The sequence below is a fragment of the Chenopodium album genome, chromosome 6 (genome assembly GCF_948465745.1).
Source record: "Chenopodium album chromosome 6, dcCheAlbu1.1, whole genome shotgun sequence".
Lineage (NCBI taxonomy): Eukaryota > Viridiplantae > Streptophyta > Magnoliopsida > Caryophyllales > Amaranthaceae > Chenopodium > Chenopodium album.
The window spans coordinates 3014736-3031036 of record NC_137839.1 but is presented as its reverse complement, the minus strand read 5'-3'; the positions used below and the strand labels follow the sequence as shown (position 1 = coordinate 3031036).

General features: G+C 33.6%; 1 protein-coding gene and 1 non-coding gene across 2 annotated transcripts; one reads left to right on the top strand and one right to left on the bottom strand.

Annotated features, from left to right (window-relative positions):
* Positions 1-1811: 1811 nt before the first annotated feature.
* Positions 1812-1892, bottom strand: TRNAL-AAG (transfer RNA leucine (anticodon AAG)). Its single transcript has one exon. It is a non-coding gene; the product is annotated as a tRNA-Leu (tRNA).
* Positions 1893-3553: 1661 nt separating this feature from the next.
* LOC145635579 (kinesin-like protein KIN-13B) lies at positions 3554-11020 on the top strand. The gene is made up of 12 exons (XM_081686887.1): positions 3554-3886; positions 4009-4224; positions 5037-5174; positions 5498-5605; positions 6972-7049; positions 7371-7452; positions 8125-8284; positions 8366-8668; positions 9165-9383; positions 9472-9946; positions 10029-10094; positions 10363-11020. The coding sequence occupies exons 1-12, from the start codon at positions 3761-3763 to the stop codon at positions 10540-10542; spliced, it is 2151 nt and encodes a 716-aa protein (XP_081543013.1). The 5' UTR covers positions 3554-3760; the 3' UTR covers positions 10543-11020.
* Positions 11021-16301: the final 5281 nt, after the last annotated feature.

The window sequence follows — 16301 nt, the reverse complement described above, 5'->3', positions numbered from 1 at the left end:
CATTATGTCACTCCAATTTATATACCATTTGTCCATTTCAATATGTCACTTTGCCACATCTTACTTGACAATGATCTATTATTTATATAGTCCTTTGTATAAAAATATATATATATATTGAATGTGCATAGATGTAACAGTTGATGTTATTTTTGTATGTCTAACATTAAATTCATCTTACAAATAATTAATTAAGTGTAAAATAGTTGTGTTTTAGATTTTGAACAAGATAAAATAATTACTCCTATGATAACCAAAAAAATTGCATACCAGTCATGGTTAATTGGTTATATTGAATAGAGTAGTACGACGGCTCACCTCAATACAAGAGCATTCGCAATATACACAAATACTCTCGATGTTACTCTTAGTAATACTACATATATAGTATTATTATTTTCTTGTCAAATATTTATATATAATTATAAGGTTGTTAAATTCTTAGAAGAATAAAATGCTAATATATGAGTGATATATTAATAAATGGTGGAATTTGGAGCGTAGATGTGTACACTATAAGATCCACACTCACTTTATCGATCATTATTCATTTTAAATATCCGCTTTTATTAATAGAATCATACAAATTAGAGTACAATATTTTTTTTATTTTTTTTTGAGGAATTAGAGTACATATTTAGGGTTTTATTTAATATGTTTTTTTTTTTTTTTTTTAATGAAATCGAATTTTAAAAGGCATAAATTGTCATAACCATCATTGTATTTTGACTTGTGCATATCATATTTGAATCCTAATAGGTACTCTTTTTTAACAACCAAAATTAGGTAAACATTTTACTTGAAGTTTGACTACTTGTGCATACCATATTTGAATGACAATAGTTACTTTTTTTTTTTTTACAATAAAATAAAAATTAGGTAAACCTTTTCACTTAATTGTTTAATTAACTTCATTTTGATGTGATTAGACCTCTAATTTTAGGCCCATGAAAGTGATCCATGGATGTCTTGTGTCCACATGAAAATATAAATAAGATGGTCATCATTAAGCATTTAATTAAGATTACTTGCACCATAAGATGGGCTACTACTTAGGAAGACCGAGCATTATTTTTTCTTTTAATCTGATCAATGAGTTAAAAGGGACACTACATATAATGATATAATTAACAAACTAAACAAAGGATAATCTAATGACCTAATATTTACTAGCTCGTAGTTTTTTTAATATTCCATAAGACGATTAAAAATATTTAAAATTTAATTAGGATTATTTTCAAAGCATTTACTTTGGGTCTAAATAATCCACAATCACATTAAACGTTACAATTGAGAGATGGGTTGGATGATGACGATTTAAAACGATGATCTATATTGTCAATAATAATAATAATAATAATAATAATAATGATTTAATGTACAACAACCACCTTTGATTTTAAATATATTATAAGTTGATTAGTTACAATAGCATGTACATGTATTGAAATGAGTGTAACAATCATGGTTGATTTGCAATCATCAAATATTAATACAACTTGCAAGCAAATTTGAAAGTGCCGAACTCATATTATGACTTTAAAATCACAAGTTCAAGCTCCACCGTACCAAATGTTTTTGAACCTACATAGCATGTATACTCTCATTGTCTCATAGCATGTATACTCGTATTATAGAAGATAGATTTATGGATATAGAATGCCTTTATTTCAGGTCATACATTAACATTTTTTTTTTTTTACCAGTGCTTGAGTAAAAAATACGAAGTATAGTTTTGACTTTTATATGAATCTTGATTACAGCCGTCGAAGAGTTTGGTTTGCAAAATGTTTTAGAAAAACAAATAATAATGTTGAGAGTGGGATTTGAACCCACGCCCTTTCGGACCAGAACCTTAATCTGGCGCCTTAGACCAACTCGGCCATCTCAACTTATTGGTTGAAATAGCGCCTGTTTAATATTTACTATATATTATATTGTATGTCATCGATTAATTATAATCATTGCTCTTAAATTTCTTGTACTATACTAGAACAACTCAGTATCATGCTAAAAAGATGTGATTTTATTATTGGAAGTCATGGCAAAGAAAAATAAAGGAGGGGACAAAGAAAGTGATTAAGGGTCTGTTTCAACTTACTGAAAAAAAACTGAACTAAACTAAAGTAATTTGGACTAAACTAAAATTGTTTATGAGAGAAGATAATTAGAAATTAGACTTAAACTAAATTGAATTGATTGGAGCTGAACTGAAATTAATTTAAGCTGAACAGAAGAGGCCCTAAATTAAAAGGTAATCAAGACACAAATCATAACATGCACTAAGTCAATCATAAATGCTAATAAACAATATAAAAGGTAATCACGACACAAATATTAGATTGTTTTACTTTTTTTTAGTAACATTTAAATTAATACACACAAACAAAACAATGCTCAGGGCCGGTTCTCTTTAGCTTAATTTCAGTTCAGTTCAACTCTAATTAGTTCAGTTCAACTCCTAATTTCCTTCTCTCATAAAATATCCATTTCAACTCTATTCAGTTTAGTTCAGTGGATTAGAACATGCCCTAGGGATAATCATGGCACTTTGTAACTGCTACAAGTCAAACATATCAAAGGCATTTACTTTCTATACTTTTCCAACTCATCCATTTGGAGTTTTGGACTAAATAAGTATTCTTAAACTATTCAAAATGAATGCACAATATGTTAGAGACCACAATAACTAGATTCAACCTAGTTCATTTTAAAAATTTATGTACATGATGAAATATTTATGTGAATGGCCTATTCTGTTCAACTTGATTTTTCTTCACTTTATCTCAATTCCTAGTTTCCTTCTCTCATAAACAATTCATTTCAGTAAATCAGAACATGTCCTAAGTCAATCATATTAATCTTTAAAACCATTTATGTACACTAAATATGCAGTAATTATCTTTTAATGTCATGTACGAGTATATAGGGATTCCTTAGTTACCTTTATTCGTTAAATAAATTTTGTAAAGAGAGCAACCTAATTAATAAAGAAACATGTAACTTTTGATTACTTTTAGGATAAATTTACTAAACAACCTTATGTAAGTGCAACATTATCGTGTACTCATAATGAGCATTAACCATTATGATTACATTATGTTCTGTAGAATTATTCGGGTTACATTAATTTCTTCTAATTAAAGGTCGGGACTCATAGATCAACCGATATGAGTGGGAGGAGAGTATACCATCGAAACAATCCTCAATCATAAAAACTTTAAAACTCAACCCAACGTGATGAGCAGCAACTCTGACCCATTCGAACTTCTAAAATATCTCCAATATTAATAATATTAGATTATCATTTACTTAAATTAATTAAAAAATGTTTGATTAATTAAACACTAATTTGAATTCCTAAAAATAAGCGCGCGTGAAGAGGTGGCAAGTCATTGTTCTTTTTCTCTCTCCTCAACTCAGTATCTGTCAATCATTTCACTTTCCTTACTTTTTCCACCACCTTACTTTCTTAGCGCGTCTAATTTACGCTCCTATTTTCAATTTGAATCTCTCTTTCATTCAACAATTTTCAAACATCAATCAAATTTAGATTAATCGAGAACATTTCTCTATTTTCTCTCTCCTCCCTTTTTCTTCTTCTTCAAATTTCTGATTTTTCTTTACTTTTTGTTGTTGTTGTTGTTTAATCGTTTCAATTTTCTGGAAAATTAATTTGAATTTCTGGGGAGGTTGCTGAAACCCTAATTTTGAATTTATGTGAAAGAGGGAAAAAAATATTTAAAATTACGAATTAAAGATGAATGTGATTGGACGACAAATGCAGAGGTCTGGTGCTAATACGCGTCAGTATTCTGATAATGACGATAGTAGCAATTTCATTGAAGTTCCTTCTAAATGGCTTCAATCTGCTAATCTTCCTCAGGTTTAATTTTTAATCTTTTGAAATTTATTTAAATTAAATTAATATGTATTTTGATGAATTTAGTTTTTGTGATTAATGCTGAATGATTGAAATTTTGATTGAATTTAATGGTGAAATGATAGGATTATGGTTTTTATGGAGGAGAAGGAGGTTCAAAATGGAATAGGAATTTGCAGAGGGGTAATTCTGGGCTTGAGTTTCCATTGGACCCACCTTCACCATTGAATTCCTCTCGATCATCGAGTTTAAGGAAAACCGGCGACGACGGCGGTTTGTTGAATGAAATTAGCCCAGGATTGCTTGATATTCATTCATTTGATACCGAGCTCATTCCTGAGGTATAAATTCCCTGTCTTCCTTTTAATTTGGTGTATTTTGTTGTTATTTTTGCTGTTTATGTTATAGCATTATTATGATATTTGGACAATTGTTTTGTTGGAAATGAAAATGTTAGAATTGGGCCAATTAGATTATCAGGAGATAATGTGTCAAGATTGAGAATTTCGACTTGGATGAGTTTTCGAACAAGATGAATAATGATCAATTAGGACATTTATTTGGGATGTGCATTGTGCTATTTAACATATACAATGAAAGTTGACCAAAGCTCTTACTTAAGTTATATCATACTTGAGAAGGTGGACTGACAATGGGGAGGTGATGAACTTTTCGTGTCTATAAACGAGCGTTTATTTTGATGTTGTGCGTTGCAGTTACCTTATTGATTCGGGGAGTGTTTCATTGTGAAGCTTTGCTTTTTACAAACAAGTCAACAGTCAACTTTATCAAAGGCAGGCTAGGTCCACGTTCTTTCGTTCAGAAGCTTTCCCCAAGAATCCTTAGCTTTATATTGTAAAGCAAATAAAACTGAAGCATCTTCTGTAATTGAGAATCCCTTATGGCAATGAGTCTCGTGACTCACAGCAAGATTCCAATGGTGATATGAATCCTGTTTTCCTATGATTTAGTTGACTTTGAGTAACATGTGTATAAAGCTACAGAGCAGCTATATCAATGTTCCTGGGGTGATACCTGTTAAATACCTGTTCTGCACTTGTCTGTATTTCAACTCTTAAGTTAATTAATGCTGATAATTTTAATTTCTTTATTGCATTGTGTTGATTTTTTTTCAACTTTGAATTGTTGCTAGATTCCAGCTCGCAACCTATACGATGTATCTTCGCTTAATCAACCTGCCCGGGGTAAGGGCCTTGAAGAATCAGATGTATATCTTGCTGCAAATAAGAATACAAATAAGGCAAATTCTGTTGCAAAAATTAAAGTAGTGGTATGGCTTTCCTCTCTCTATTTTTTTAAAATCTTATTCCTGGATTTAATGGCTCTTCATAATCATATTTAGACTTGGTAAGACTTAAGAGTGCAGTGGGTGACAGTAAATTGGTTACTGTTAATTTGCAGCCAAAAGTTTTGTAAGTAGGATGGTCTCAGCCGATAATTTAAAAGAACTGAAAAACTAATAAAATGGTGCCTCATTTGTAAAGTACATATTTTGATTGTGACTAGCAGGATGGATTTTGTATTTTTGTTAAGAATGTAAAGAACATACCTTATTTTAGTACCTCTCTTATAATGGTTACATTTTTGATGCAGGTGCGGAAGAGGCCATTGAACAAAAGGGAGATAGCGAAGAATGAGGATGACATTATAACCATTGAGCCAAATTCTAATGCTTTGACTGTCCATGAAACAAAACTCAAAGTGAGTACCCTTGATTGCTTGGTATTGTAAAATCAAGCTAATAGCTATTGACCTATTGCAGATGCAAGTATATGATGGTGAGGATCTTGTTGGATCATCATTGTCATTTTCTGTTGAAATTATTCATCATAAGATCGTCTGATTATAAGTCGGCTCAACTGCTATATAGTATTCTTCGCTTTGTTAAATGTGATGCATCTATATTTTTCCTATTTCATGTCATAATATCCTTACAGTAAAGACCATTTGATTATGAAATTGGTTTCTATGTTACAAACTTACATGTAGTGTTTCATAAATTCATACTGTACTTTCTCACAGTTAATGTTATTTGTTTATGCAGTTAATGTTTGGGGATAATTTTGACAGCATTATGCTTTTATTGAGTTTGTTGGATATTCTGCATTATTTGGGAATTGGGAAGCGTATGTTTATATTTTTGGTGGGTTATGTGATCATTTTCTGATAAATCTTAAGGGTGGGGATTATTTAATATAATTGAGTAGGCCATAGTGCCATACACCTATTGTTGTCTCAACTCTCAAATGTACCTTGGAGATGGAATTGAAGCTCACACAATTGCACACTTTTGCTGGAAGTTGTGTTATTGTGCTAGCCTTTTTAGATTGTCCGCTCTTTTGTCTATCATAGTGCACTTCTATTGACGTCATTAATCTGAACTAGACTCTGGATAGTCTGGAATTATCAGCTCACTTGTCCAAGCCTCTAGATAAATCAGAGCACTGGTTTCTGCTGCATTATTTTAATTCCTGTTTGATGTAGAGCCCTAGGAGATATGAGCAGAGACACGTAGTGCTTTTAAGAGTCCATTTTGTTTCTCTTTTTTCACATTAATCTTTACTTGATTTTATTAATACTTAATCCTTCAACTTCAATCTTTCAAAAAATAAAAATCCTTTTAACTTCAAAAAAGTTTTAGTAGATTCTGAATGCAATTGTGCTTTTAATTTATCACAAGCCATCCTATTTAATCTGTATATTGGAAGGAATGCAAGAGTAAAGGTGGATTAGGTGCAGCATATTTTTTAATCTTATTTTACTGTGCTTACTTCAAACAGTGAATTTTGATCATTTGATGCAGCCATCACCATAGGGAACACTAATATCCATCTTTAGTTTTATTTTGATGTTGATATGAGATTCATTTAGTTGGGGACTTCCAAAATGTAATATCTTGTGTATAATGTCTTCCATTTTATTGAGATTAAGGGATCAATTGTTTCCAAAATGCTTTCAATACTATCTGCAGTCTAGCTTGATGTCCTCTGCATCCTTTGGTAAATTGCTTTTTATGTGTTTGTGATTTGCCTAGTTTACTTCATAATCTATTTGTTGATGTTTCCAGGTTGATCTAACTGAATATGTGGAAAGACATGGATTTGTGTTTGATGCGGTGCTTCATGAAAATGTCTCAAATGATGCGGTAACTATCTTATACTTATTTCTTCTTTAGTTCACATGATTATTACCAATGCATTTATTCAAGCGCTAATATTTTTTATTACCAAAATTTTAAAATGTAAAACTTGTTTTTTTTTTATTTATTTATAAAATATACAAAAAGATGAATCCAACAAGGACCCACTGCCTTTTTCTTATAGATCACAAGTGAACAGTGTCTATAGTGAAAACGTGTCAACTGTAAGGAATGCTAGAATGGAGGGAGCATTAAAAAAAAATACTACTCATTAATGTTAGCTTTATTCTTCTCATTCAGAATGCTTCACTCTTCTGATTCCCGCAGGTGTATGCTGAAACAGTGGAGCCTGTTGTCCCACTGATATTTCAAAAGACAAAAGCAACGTGTTTTGCATATGGTCAAACAGGCAAGTGGATTTTAAATGACATATGCTGCTCCTCTTGGATGACTAGAAAATCTGTGTTTAACAATCGAGCAAGTGAAAGTCACTAAGTTCAATTTCTGACCTATTGTCCAATGAAAACGTTGTTGTTGTCGGGTTGGGTGTCCCCCCCCCCCCCCCCCCCCCCTTCTTAAGTTTATGGCATACATTATGTTGAGAGTGGTAACTTGGAAATTTGCAGTCTTGTTTTAGGTTGCAGTTATACTTGTCTTCTTATGATTTTATTTTTAATTTGTCTTAAATATATGTTTTTCAGTTGTATTGAAGCTGTAATGTTCAACTTATGTCATCTGTCAAACAACTTTAGCAGCTAAGAGCCCTGGCCATGTAGTTTCCTTCATTGTGTCGTTTTAATTTACTGATTTATGGTATTGATGGCTCAAAGTTTGCATGATACTTGCTTGTCTCCTCCTTTGTAGTTTTTAGGATGAGATTGCTATTAGCCAGTAGTCCAGTACCCACCTCCCTCACCCCAGCTCCTAGTTTTTTTTTTTTTTTTTTTTGGGGGTGGGGGGTCAAAATATTATGGTTGTAAGCTTGATGTTGTAAGATACCCCGTTCTTGTAAGCATACTTTTATAGTCTTAATTTTTCTTTAAATCATCTCAATTATTAAGCTAGTCTAGATTTTTTGTAGGGAGTGGAAAGACTTACACTATGCAGCCACTACCCCTGAGAGCATCCCAAGACATCTTGAGATTAATACACAATACTTATAGAAACCAAGGGTTTCAATTGTTTGTCAGTTTCTTTGAGATATATGGAGGGAAACTTTATGATCTTCTGAATGATCGCAAGTAAGTTTTTCTCCTGCTGTACTAGAGGTTGTCTCAGAGGATTTTCAGACCTTGTGCTGAGTGTAAAATCTCTTTTTATAGGAGCCTCTGTATGAGAGAGGATGGCAAAAAGCAGGTTTGCATTGTTGGCTTGCAAGAATACAAAGTATACGACGCTGAAACAATAAGAGATCTAATTGAGAAAGGAAATGCCACAAGAAGCACTGGTACAACTGGCGCAAATGAGGAGTCGTCAAGATCACATGCTATACTTCAGCTTGTCATTAAGAGATCAGCTGATGGTAGTGAATCGAAGGCTCCTCGAATTGTCGGTAAACTTTCTTTCATAGACCTTGCTGGAAGTGAACGTGGTGCAGATACTACAGATAACGATAAGCAAACAAGGTGATCAATATATGGCTTTTTTTTTGTGGTAATTTTGAATGTTTTTATATGCTGGTCCCATTGTCTTGAGGCAGGGAAAGTTTTATGAAAATTTGTTGATATTTAATTCTGACTTTCACGAGTCACTCTTATGTGAATTAGTAAAGTCTCCTACTGATGTCCATGATGATGCTTGCAGTCTTGCTCACCCCAGATTTGTTTCCCTTCATTTTATTATTATTACTTTTTTTTTTTTTGCCATTACCATTTTTTTTTTATGTACGTAAGAGGTGGTTGAGTGGTAATGAAAATATATGATGAAAAACATGTGTTGAGACTTTGAGATAGAGTTTTGTTACCATGGACGACTTCCCAATTATACTTCGTATAAATTTACATTGCATCCAGTCCAGCACTCCAGCTAGCCTTTAGGTTCACAGGCTCTGTGTGTGTTATACTTGTATTGGTATTAGACAAACATATGTAATTAAGTACTTATCTTTAATTTTTATTGCAGAATGGAAGGTGCCGAAATCAACAAGAGCCTCCTTGCTTTGAAAGAATGTATAAGAGCTCTTGACAATGACCAAAATCATATTCCTTTTCGGGGGAGTAAGCTTACTGAACTCTTGCGGGATTCTTTTGTTGGCAACTCACGGACAATTATGATTTCTTGCATTTCTCCAAATTCTGGTTCCTGTGAACATACCCTTAACACACTAAGATATGCTGACAGGTATTTTCTGCTTAAAAGTATAAAAGATTTTGAACCTTGGTTTTTTTGAAGGTCGTGCTTGACAATGTATATCACATATGCATTCCAGAGTCAAAAGTCTATCTAAAGGAAACAACTCAAAAAGGGATCTGCCATCATCAACGGCTTCTAAAGACTCAAATTCACAACTCTCAAGTTCTGGTTCAGCTCAGATATTAAATCTTGAAGACACCACAGCTAATGGTCTGAGTGGAAGTGGTAGGTTTGGATGGTCCAGAGAATTTGAAAGAGAATCCCCTCCCTCTCCCAAAATAGAACGTGTTCCCAGTGGAAGGGCAGATAACACATCTGCTTCTGGGTATTCAGATTATTACAGAGGACAAAAGGGTGGTCTAGTTGACATGTCAGTGGATGATTATGATAACTCTGAAGACATTTTTGAGCAAGAGAAGCCGTATCGGATGAAGAATAAGAAGACAGAAACTTATCATGTGCCTGCTGCTGAGAACAGAACGAGGAAAAACCTCACTGACTTTAGTTCTAATAACATGAGTTCAGATGATGATCTTAATGTATTACTGAAGGTAAGGAATGCATATTCTATACTCTTGTACTGATCTGTTAAATGTATAATTCTTAGTATTCTCTTGTTTTATTTGGTGGTAGGAAGAGGAGGACCTGGTTGCTGCTCACAGAGGATTCATTGAAGAGACAATGGAACTTGTCAGAGAGGTCTGTCATCTAATATTAGATCAATACTCCCTTTGTCCCAAAACTCCCAATATATTAGACCAGGGTGAAAGTTTGTTAAATTTGATCATTGATTTCTCAATAAATGTGTTAATTCTCAACACAAACTTGCTCATGCCTGATTCATCCCATTTATTATTTGTACACCTTGGAAAAAAGTGTTTCATATACTAATTGTGGGATAGGAAGGTTGTCTAATTGAGTATTACTTGACTCTTAACTTCAAGTTATATCTTTCCGTTCTCTGCAGGAGATGAATTTGTTGATTGAAGCTGAACAACCTGGAAACCATGTGGATGATTATATTTCCAAGTTGAACTCCATTCTTTCACAAAAGGCTGCTGGGATCCTAAAACTGCAAAGCCAGCTATCTAACTTCAAGCAACGGCTCAATGAGCAAAATGTCTTAGTTTCTGCTGCTAGATATTGATATTATCAGGACACTTCTTAAAGAAGACAGTGATGATAATACAAAATGGTGTGGACTAGATCGAGATGGTTTGTTAGCATTTCTGATTGGTAAGTTTGCTGCATTAGGGCTATGTAGGGCACTAAGAGCCTCTACTACTAGTGCCATGGACTTGGAAAGATCCAGGCGCCTCTGTTGTGATTTGATTCTGGCCTATCTTTCAGGGTGGCGGTTTTACCCTTATTGTAGGACAGTTATATTCATTTGTACTAGGCTTTGTATCTCAGGAGTTGCATTCCTAGCTACTCCCTCAAAGTCGACTCCCCAACCCGAAAAAAGGGAAAAAAAAACAAAAACAAAAACAAAAAAAAAAAAAGCCACTCCTACAGTTAGGGAGTGAGATATAGAATTGTACTGTAATACACAGAAAGTTACTGCTGATTAGCAATATTTTTAAAAGCATTGAAGCAGTTAAATGTATGTTCATTCCTGGTGAAAATAGCACTTTTTGATTGGTGCACTAATTTGATTAAGAACTGCGTTCTTTTCTACTATTTGTTTCTTGCTCCGTATTGTTTGTCCTAAACTTCTAATTGAATTATTTCAATATTTCTTCCAAACAATATCATACGATTCAAATTGCAACACTTGTATTGTTGTTAGGTGCAGTTTTCTTAGTTTAGATTATCATATACTTCGTATTAAAGATTAAAAGAGCACCTAAGTTGTTACTAAAACCAACTCCTAGAACATCTTAAACTGTTGCTGCTTGCATTGACGTAACCAGTTAATACAATTAATACGGCTGCACCAACTCGACAAGTATTTGATGTATCGACTCATAGCCTTGGAAAACAAATCCAACTCGAACAATTCGACTTAAACCTAAACTACCTCGAATGAATTAATTACGAGTACAGATTTTGATTTCGATTCGAAACAACTTGTTACAGTTAGATTATAAACTAATAGACGATAAATTCTAATATAAGTCGTACCAAACTTAATCCAAACCCAATCCGAACAAGAACAGGTAACAACCCATATGCCACATGTACTCGAATTTACCGCTTTTGCATTGGAGATAATCCACGTATGCAATCCATCGCTGCTCAAAAGGACGAAAACGTGGCTGAAAATGTAAAGCCAATCTCCAAACTGCTGCCACGCCGAATATCGAGTTTATGGCACACGTTTTTTGACAATAGCCCATCCACCAAATCTTTTACACAACCCATGTTACACTGTAGGTCTAATTGGACCTATTCTTACATGTCTTCTTGTAATAAGCTATACCCCAAAATTATTAAGTCAATTAAATTAACGGATTTTTCACCAAATACCACTGAGTTTAAGCTTAATTCATCGTATACCACCAAAAACTTTGTAATACACCATATAACCTTCAGTTTTATACTTCTATGGAAATGTCACAACATGTCATTAATGACTAACGGAGGTTAACACCGTTAGTCATTAAGGTTAATAATACCACGTGGCAGCTTGTGATTTGTTCCCTTCTAAATAATTTAATTTTAAAAATATTATTTAATTAATTATTAAAAAAATAAAAAAAAGGAAAAAAAAACCTACCACCACTAACGTTCCCCCAGCGAGCCACCACCAACGACACCCCCTGTCAGCCACCACCAACGAACCCCCTCGCCGGTGCGGAATCCGACCAGGACCTCCGCCGGCGCTCCTCCTCTTCCCCTGAATTGTTGTGCCTCCCTCGAAAACCCCATTGAATCACCTCAAAAACCCCCTACCTCACTCGAAAAACCGTCCCCTAAACACCGGCCGGCGTCGAAACCCCCCTCCCCCGCGTCGGCGAATGAATTCGCCTTATCCCGATGCCATCTCCACCCCATTGAACCACCACGTATGCCGAAACCCTAAAACCAAAATCTAGGGTTTCGATTTTGGTGTTTTGGGGTTTCGTGGTGGTGGTTTTCGGCAAGTTTCGTGGTGAAGGTTAGAGGGGTTAATCGGGGATAGGATGGAGGTTTTCGGCCGTTTTGCGAAGGTTAGAGGGGTTAATCGAGGCCGGGATGGAGGTTTTCGGTGATTTGTGAAGGTTAGAGGGGTTTTTCGAGGCTGGCTGGTGTTTTAAGGGTGGTGGTTATGGTGGTTTCGGGGGTAGGATTTGGGTCAAGGGGTGATTTCGAAGTTGGACTTAGATCGGCGGGGTGGTTGTTTGTATTGGGGGGTTCCGGCCGGCCGATTTCGAGGGTTTAGGGTGGCGGCCGGCCAGTTTTAGGTGGGCCTAGGGTAAGGGTTAGGGTTTCGCGGTGGCTTGGGTGGTGGGTGGTGGGTGGTGGGTTTTTTTCATTTTTTTTTTTTTACATATTTTTGTTTTTGTTTTAACTTTTTTTATTTGGACCAATTATTGAGTGCCACGTGGCATTATTAACCTTAATGACTAACGGTGTTAACCTCCGTTGGTCATTAATGGCATGTTGTGACATTTCCATAAAACTGAAGGTTATATGGTGTATTAGAAAGTTTTTTGTGGTATACGATGAATTAAGTTTAAACTCAGTGGTATTTGGTGAAAAATCCGTTAAATTAACTACGTAGTATAAACATTAATAAGATGTAACAAATGAATTATTCGGATCAATATATTACCATCGTCTACAACTCTACATAGGTTAATCATATGGTTCTAATCATGTTCAACTGGACTGTTAGCTAGCATATTATGCTAACAAATCAATATTAACCAAAATCCCTTCAAAAGCTATCAATTTGAATTTAAATTACATAAAATATTAGACCCTCAATTCGAGCCTCAGTTTGCTAATTCGGTTTAGATGATCATCTAAGTTAAAAATTGGTTTTGGAAAATACTACTAGCTTAACTAGAAATGAAGATTTTAAATTGGACCCTTTTTTTTTAGTTCTTTACAGTCTTACAACAAATACTACCTTCGGTCCAAATTACTCGCAACTTTGGGGTATTATTTGTGATTTTGTGATATATAAAATATTTCAAAGTTGCGAGTAATTTAAACCGAAGGTATTGTGGGGTATTATTTGTGAGATATAAAAATTTCTAAGTTGCGAGTAATTTCAACCAAAGGTAGTATATTGTTTCCTCAAGCATGGTCGGATCATGATTGAAAAGAGAGTCAAATGACCCACATCTCTAAAGCTTTTATCCCGGATATTACTTCTATAGCATGATGACATTTTCCCTTTTTGTTGATGTGATATTTGTGAATGTATTTATTGGACAAATGTTCGATGTATAATTACTAAGCATTTGCTACACTTATTTTCATTGCATTTGAGCTCCAATCTTATAATTTTGGTTTTATGAATTTAGCACAATTTGTATGCTTTAATACTTTCAGTCAAGAATTTGATTGATGGAAAGGAATACTCTTTGATTTCAAATGTGTGAAATTTACCTTTTTCTATGGTTGGTTTCAATAGTAATTTTTAAATTTGTTAATTTTGTAAGGAAAGTAATCATGCATTTTATTAACTTATGAATATTATTTTGACACTAAGGGTTTGTTCTCATACGTTTATTTTCAATTCAGTTCCTAATTTTCTTCTCTTATAAAATATTCATTTAGTTCAGTTCAGCTTAGTTCAGCTCAGTTCAGTCTATGAGAACAGATCCTAAGTAGTCAGTCAGTCTAGAGGTAAATATTGTATTTCACAGCTTTAAGGTTGTAAAAATTAATAGTTACTAGAGAGTCGTATATTATGAAAGTGCTGAAGTGGAAATTTCTAACTTCCCCCCCCCCCAATGAGTCTTTTCCGTTGATTTGAGCTGGAATTGAAAATTGACTTCCAAAGAAATTGCATTTCTTAGTGTTTACGAAAATAGTGTTGTACATTTGTATTAGTGTTTCCTATAAAACTCCACCTCGAAATAGCAAGACTAGAAACATCTAAAAGTTTCTAATTAATAAAAAAATACATTATTATCTTATTAATTTTTAGTATCAAATAAATCACAACATATATAAATTATATTAATCCTATAAAGTCAATTCACCTTAAAAATTAAGTACAAGTATAGCATGATCGAATTCTACAAATGATTACTGACCATTTGATCTAGAAATGAGGAAAACTTGAATTGCATCCAAAAGTACAACATGAATCATAACATAACACTTATACCTCAGTAAAATTAAATTAGAAATTGGTGTAGTGTAGATCTAGTGATCCATACTTTTTAGTAACAATCAAATTGGATGCATATATGGTATGGGTGTCTAGGTGGCACGTGAAATAGATAAAAGAAGTTGTCTCAAAGATCACCAACATATTCATTGGTGCCACACAAACTCACACACTTGTCAAACATCACTCTTTCTTTCTAAATTCTTAGTTTGCATCATTTCGGATGTCAATTGAAAGTTTGGTAAAAAAAAAAAATATATCCCAAGTCTTTACCATTATAATTAGATATTTTTGTTCCAAATAAGATGTCAATATATATGACATCAAATTAAACCGACTTGTAACTATCGTTTTCTTAAAACTTTATTTGCACCAAATCTTACTAATTAAATTCAGGAGCATCTTGAATGGTGCTTCCTTACTATATGTAAAAACATAAGTATTAATTTATGTGCTTCGTTTAGTGGCATAATGAAAGAAAAAGGGATTAGGAGCTATATTATTGTACCCTTTATTATTGGAACGAAAGGAGGAGTCTTTCGATCTCAGTGACTTAACATATCACTTATTCAATTCTTTCATGACATCTAATAATCGAGTTTATTTTGGAAGCAAGTAATCAAGTTTATTACCTCTTTTTTTAAACATGATAAGATACGGGGGATACTACTCCTATCACAAGAGGGGTGAGGTGAGGATGGACTCAGGTCACTCCGGGGAAGATGGAGGGACAAACCCTGAAACCCGTCCCTCCACTCCATGATGCTCTATAGGTAATTGTTTTTTACCTTTTGGCACTAAGCAATTGTTGGTTTCTCTACCATTCCACTCATCAACATGATAGCATAAAAAGCAAAGATTTTAGAGTAAAATTTTGCACACTAAAGTATACATTTACCTTAATGACTCAACAAAATAACTATTTAAAAAGCACCCTTTTTGACAAAATAAGGAGTTCCTATTCCCTTCACAAGTTTCTCAAGTTTATTCAAGACACTTTTACTTATGAACCCCATTAAAAGTACCTTCAAATTCTTCCAAACACAATATTAAAAAAAAAAAAAAAAAGGTGGGGAAAAAGTACCAAATAATAGATCAAAAGGGCCAAAGTTTTTCCCCTTCACAAATTAACGATCTTGAAATTAGTCACTATCAATTTCTACATTGATTTATTTATGATGATAAGCTCCCATTCACAATTGGCCACTAGACATTGTCCAATTCAATCTCAACGATTACTTTTGGAATCTTGCTAAATAGCATTCCCTTTTTTATGTGGCACACGATGCCTACTAGAGAGCTCAAAAAAAAAAAAAACAAAAAAAGATTTCTATGTCATTAATTATGAGGGGTAAATTTGGGAGTTCGGGACAAAACTCAAGAAGTTGCCACATGATAAAATAAAATTATGTCCAACAAATGGGAAATAGACGTTTTTGAAATGCTTTTGCAAATTATGCACTTGGATGATTGTGGTTTGTCTTTCGTATTTAGCTCAATTTATGTCTAAACTCATTAGGGTCCACGTTTCTCTAAATTAGATAATGAATTCAACTCTTCTATCACTATTTTTGTGTACCATAAAAGACTCTATTTTCTTTGTAATTTATACGAAGTATATGGATATATAATCA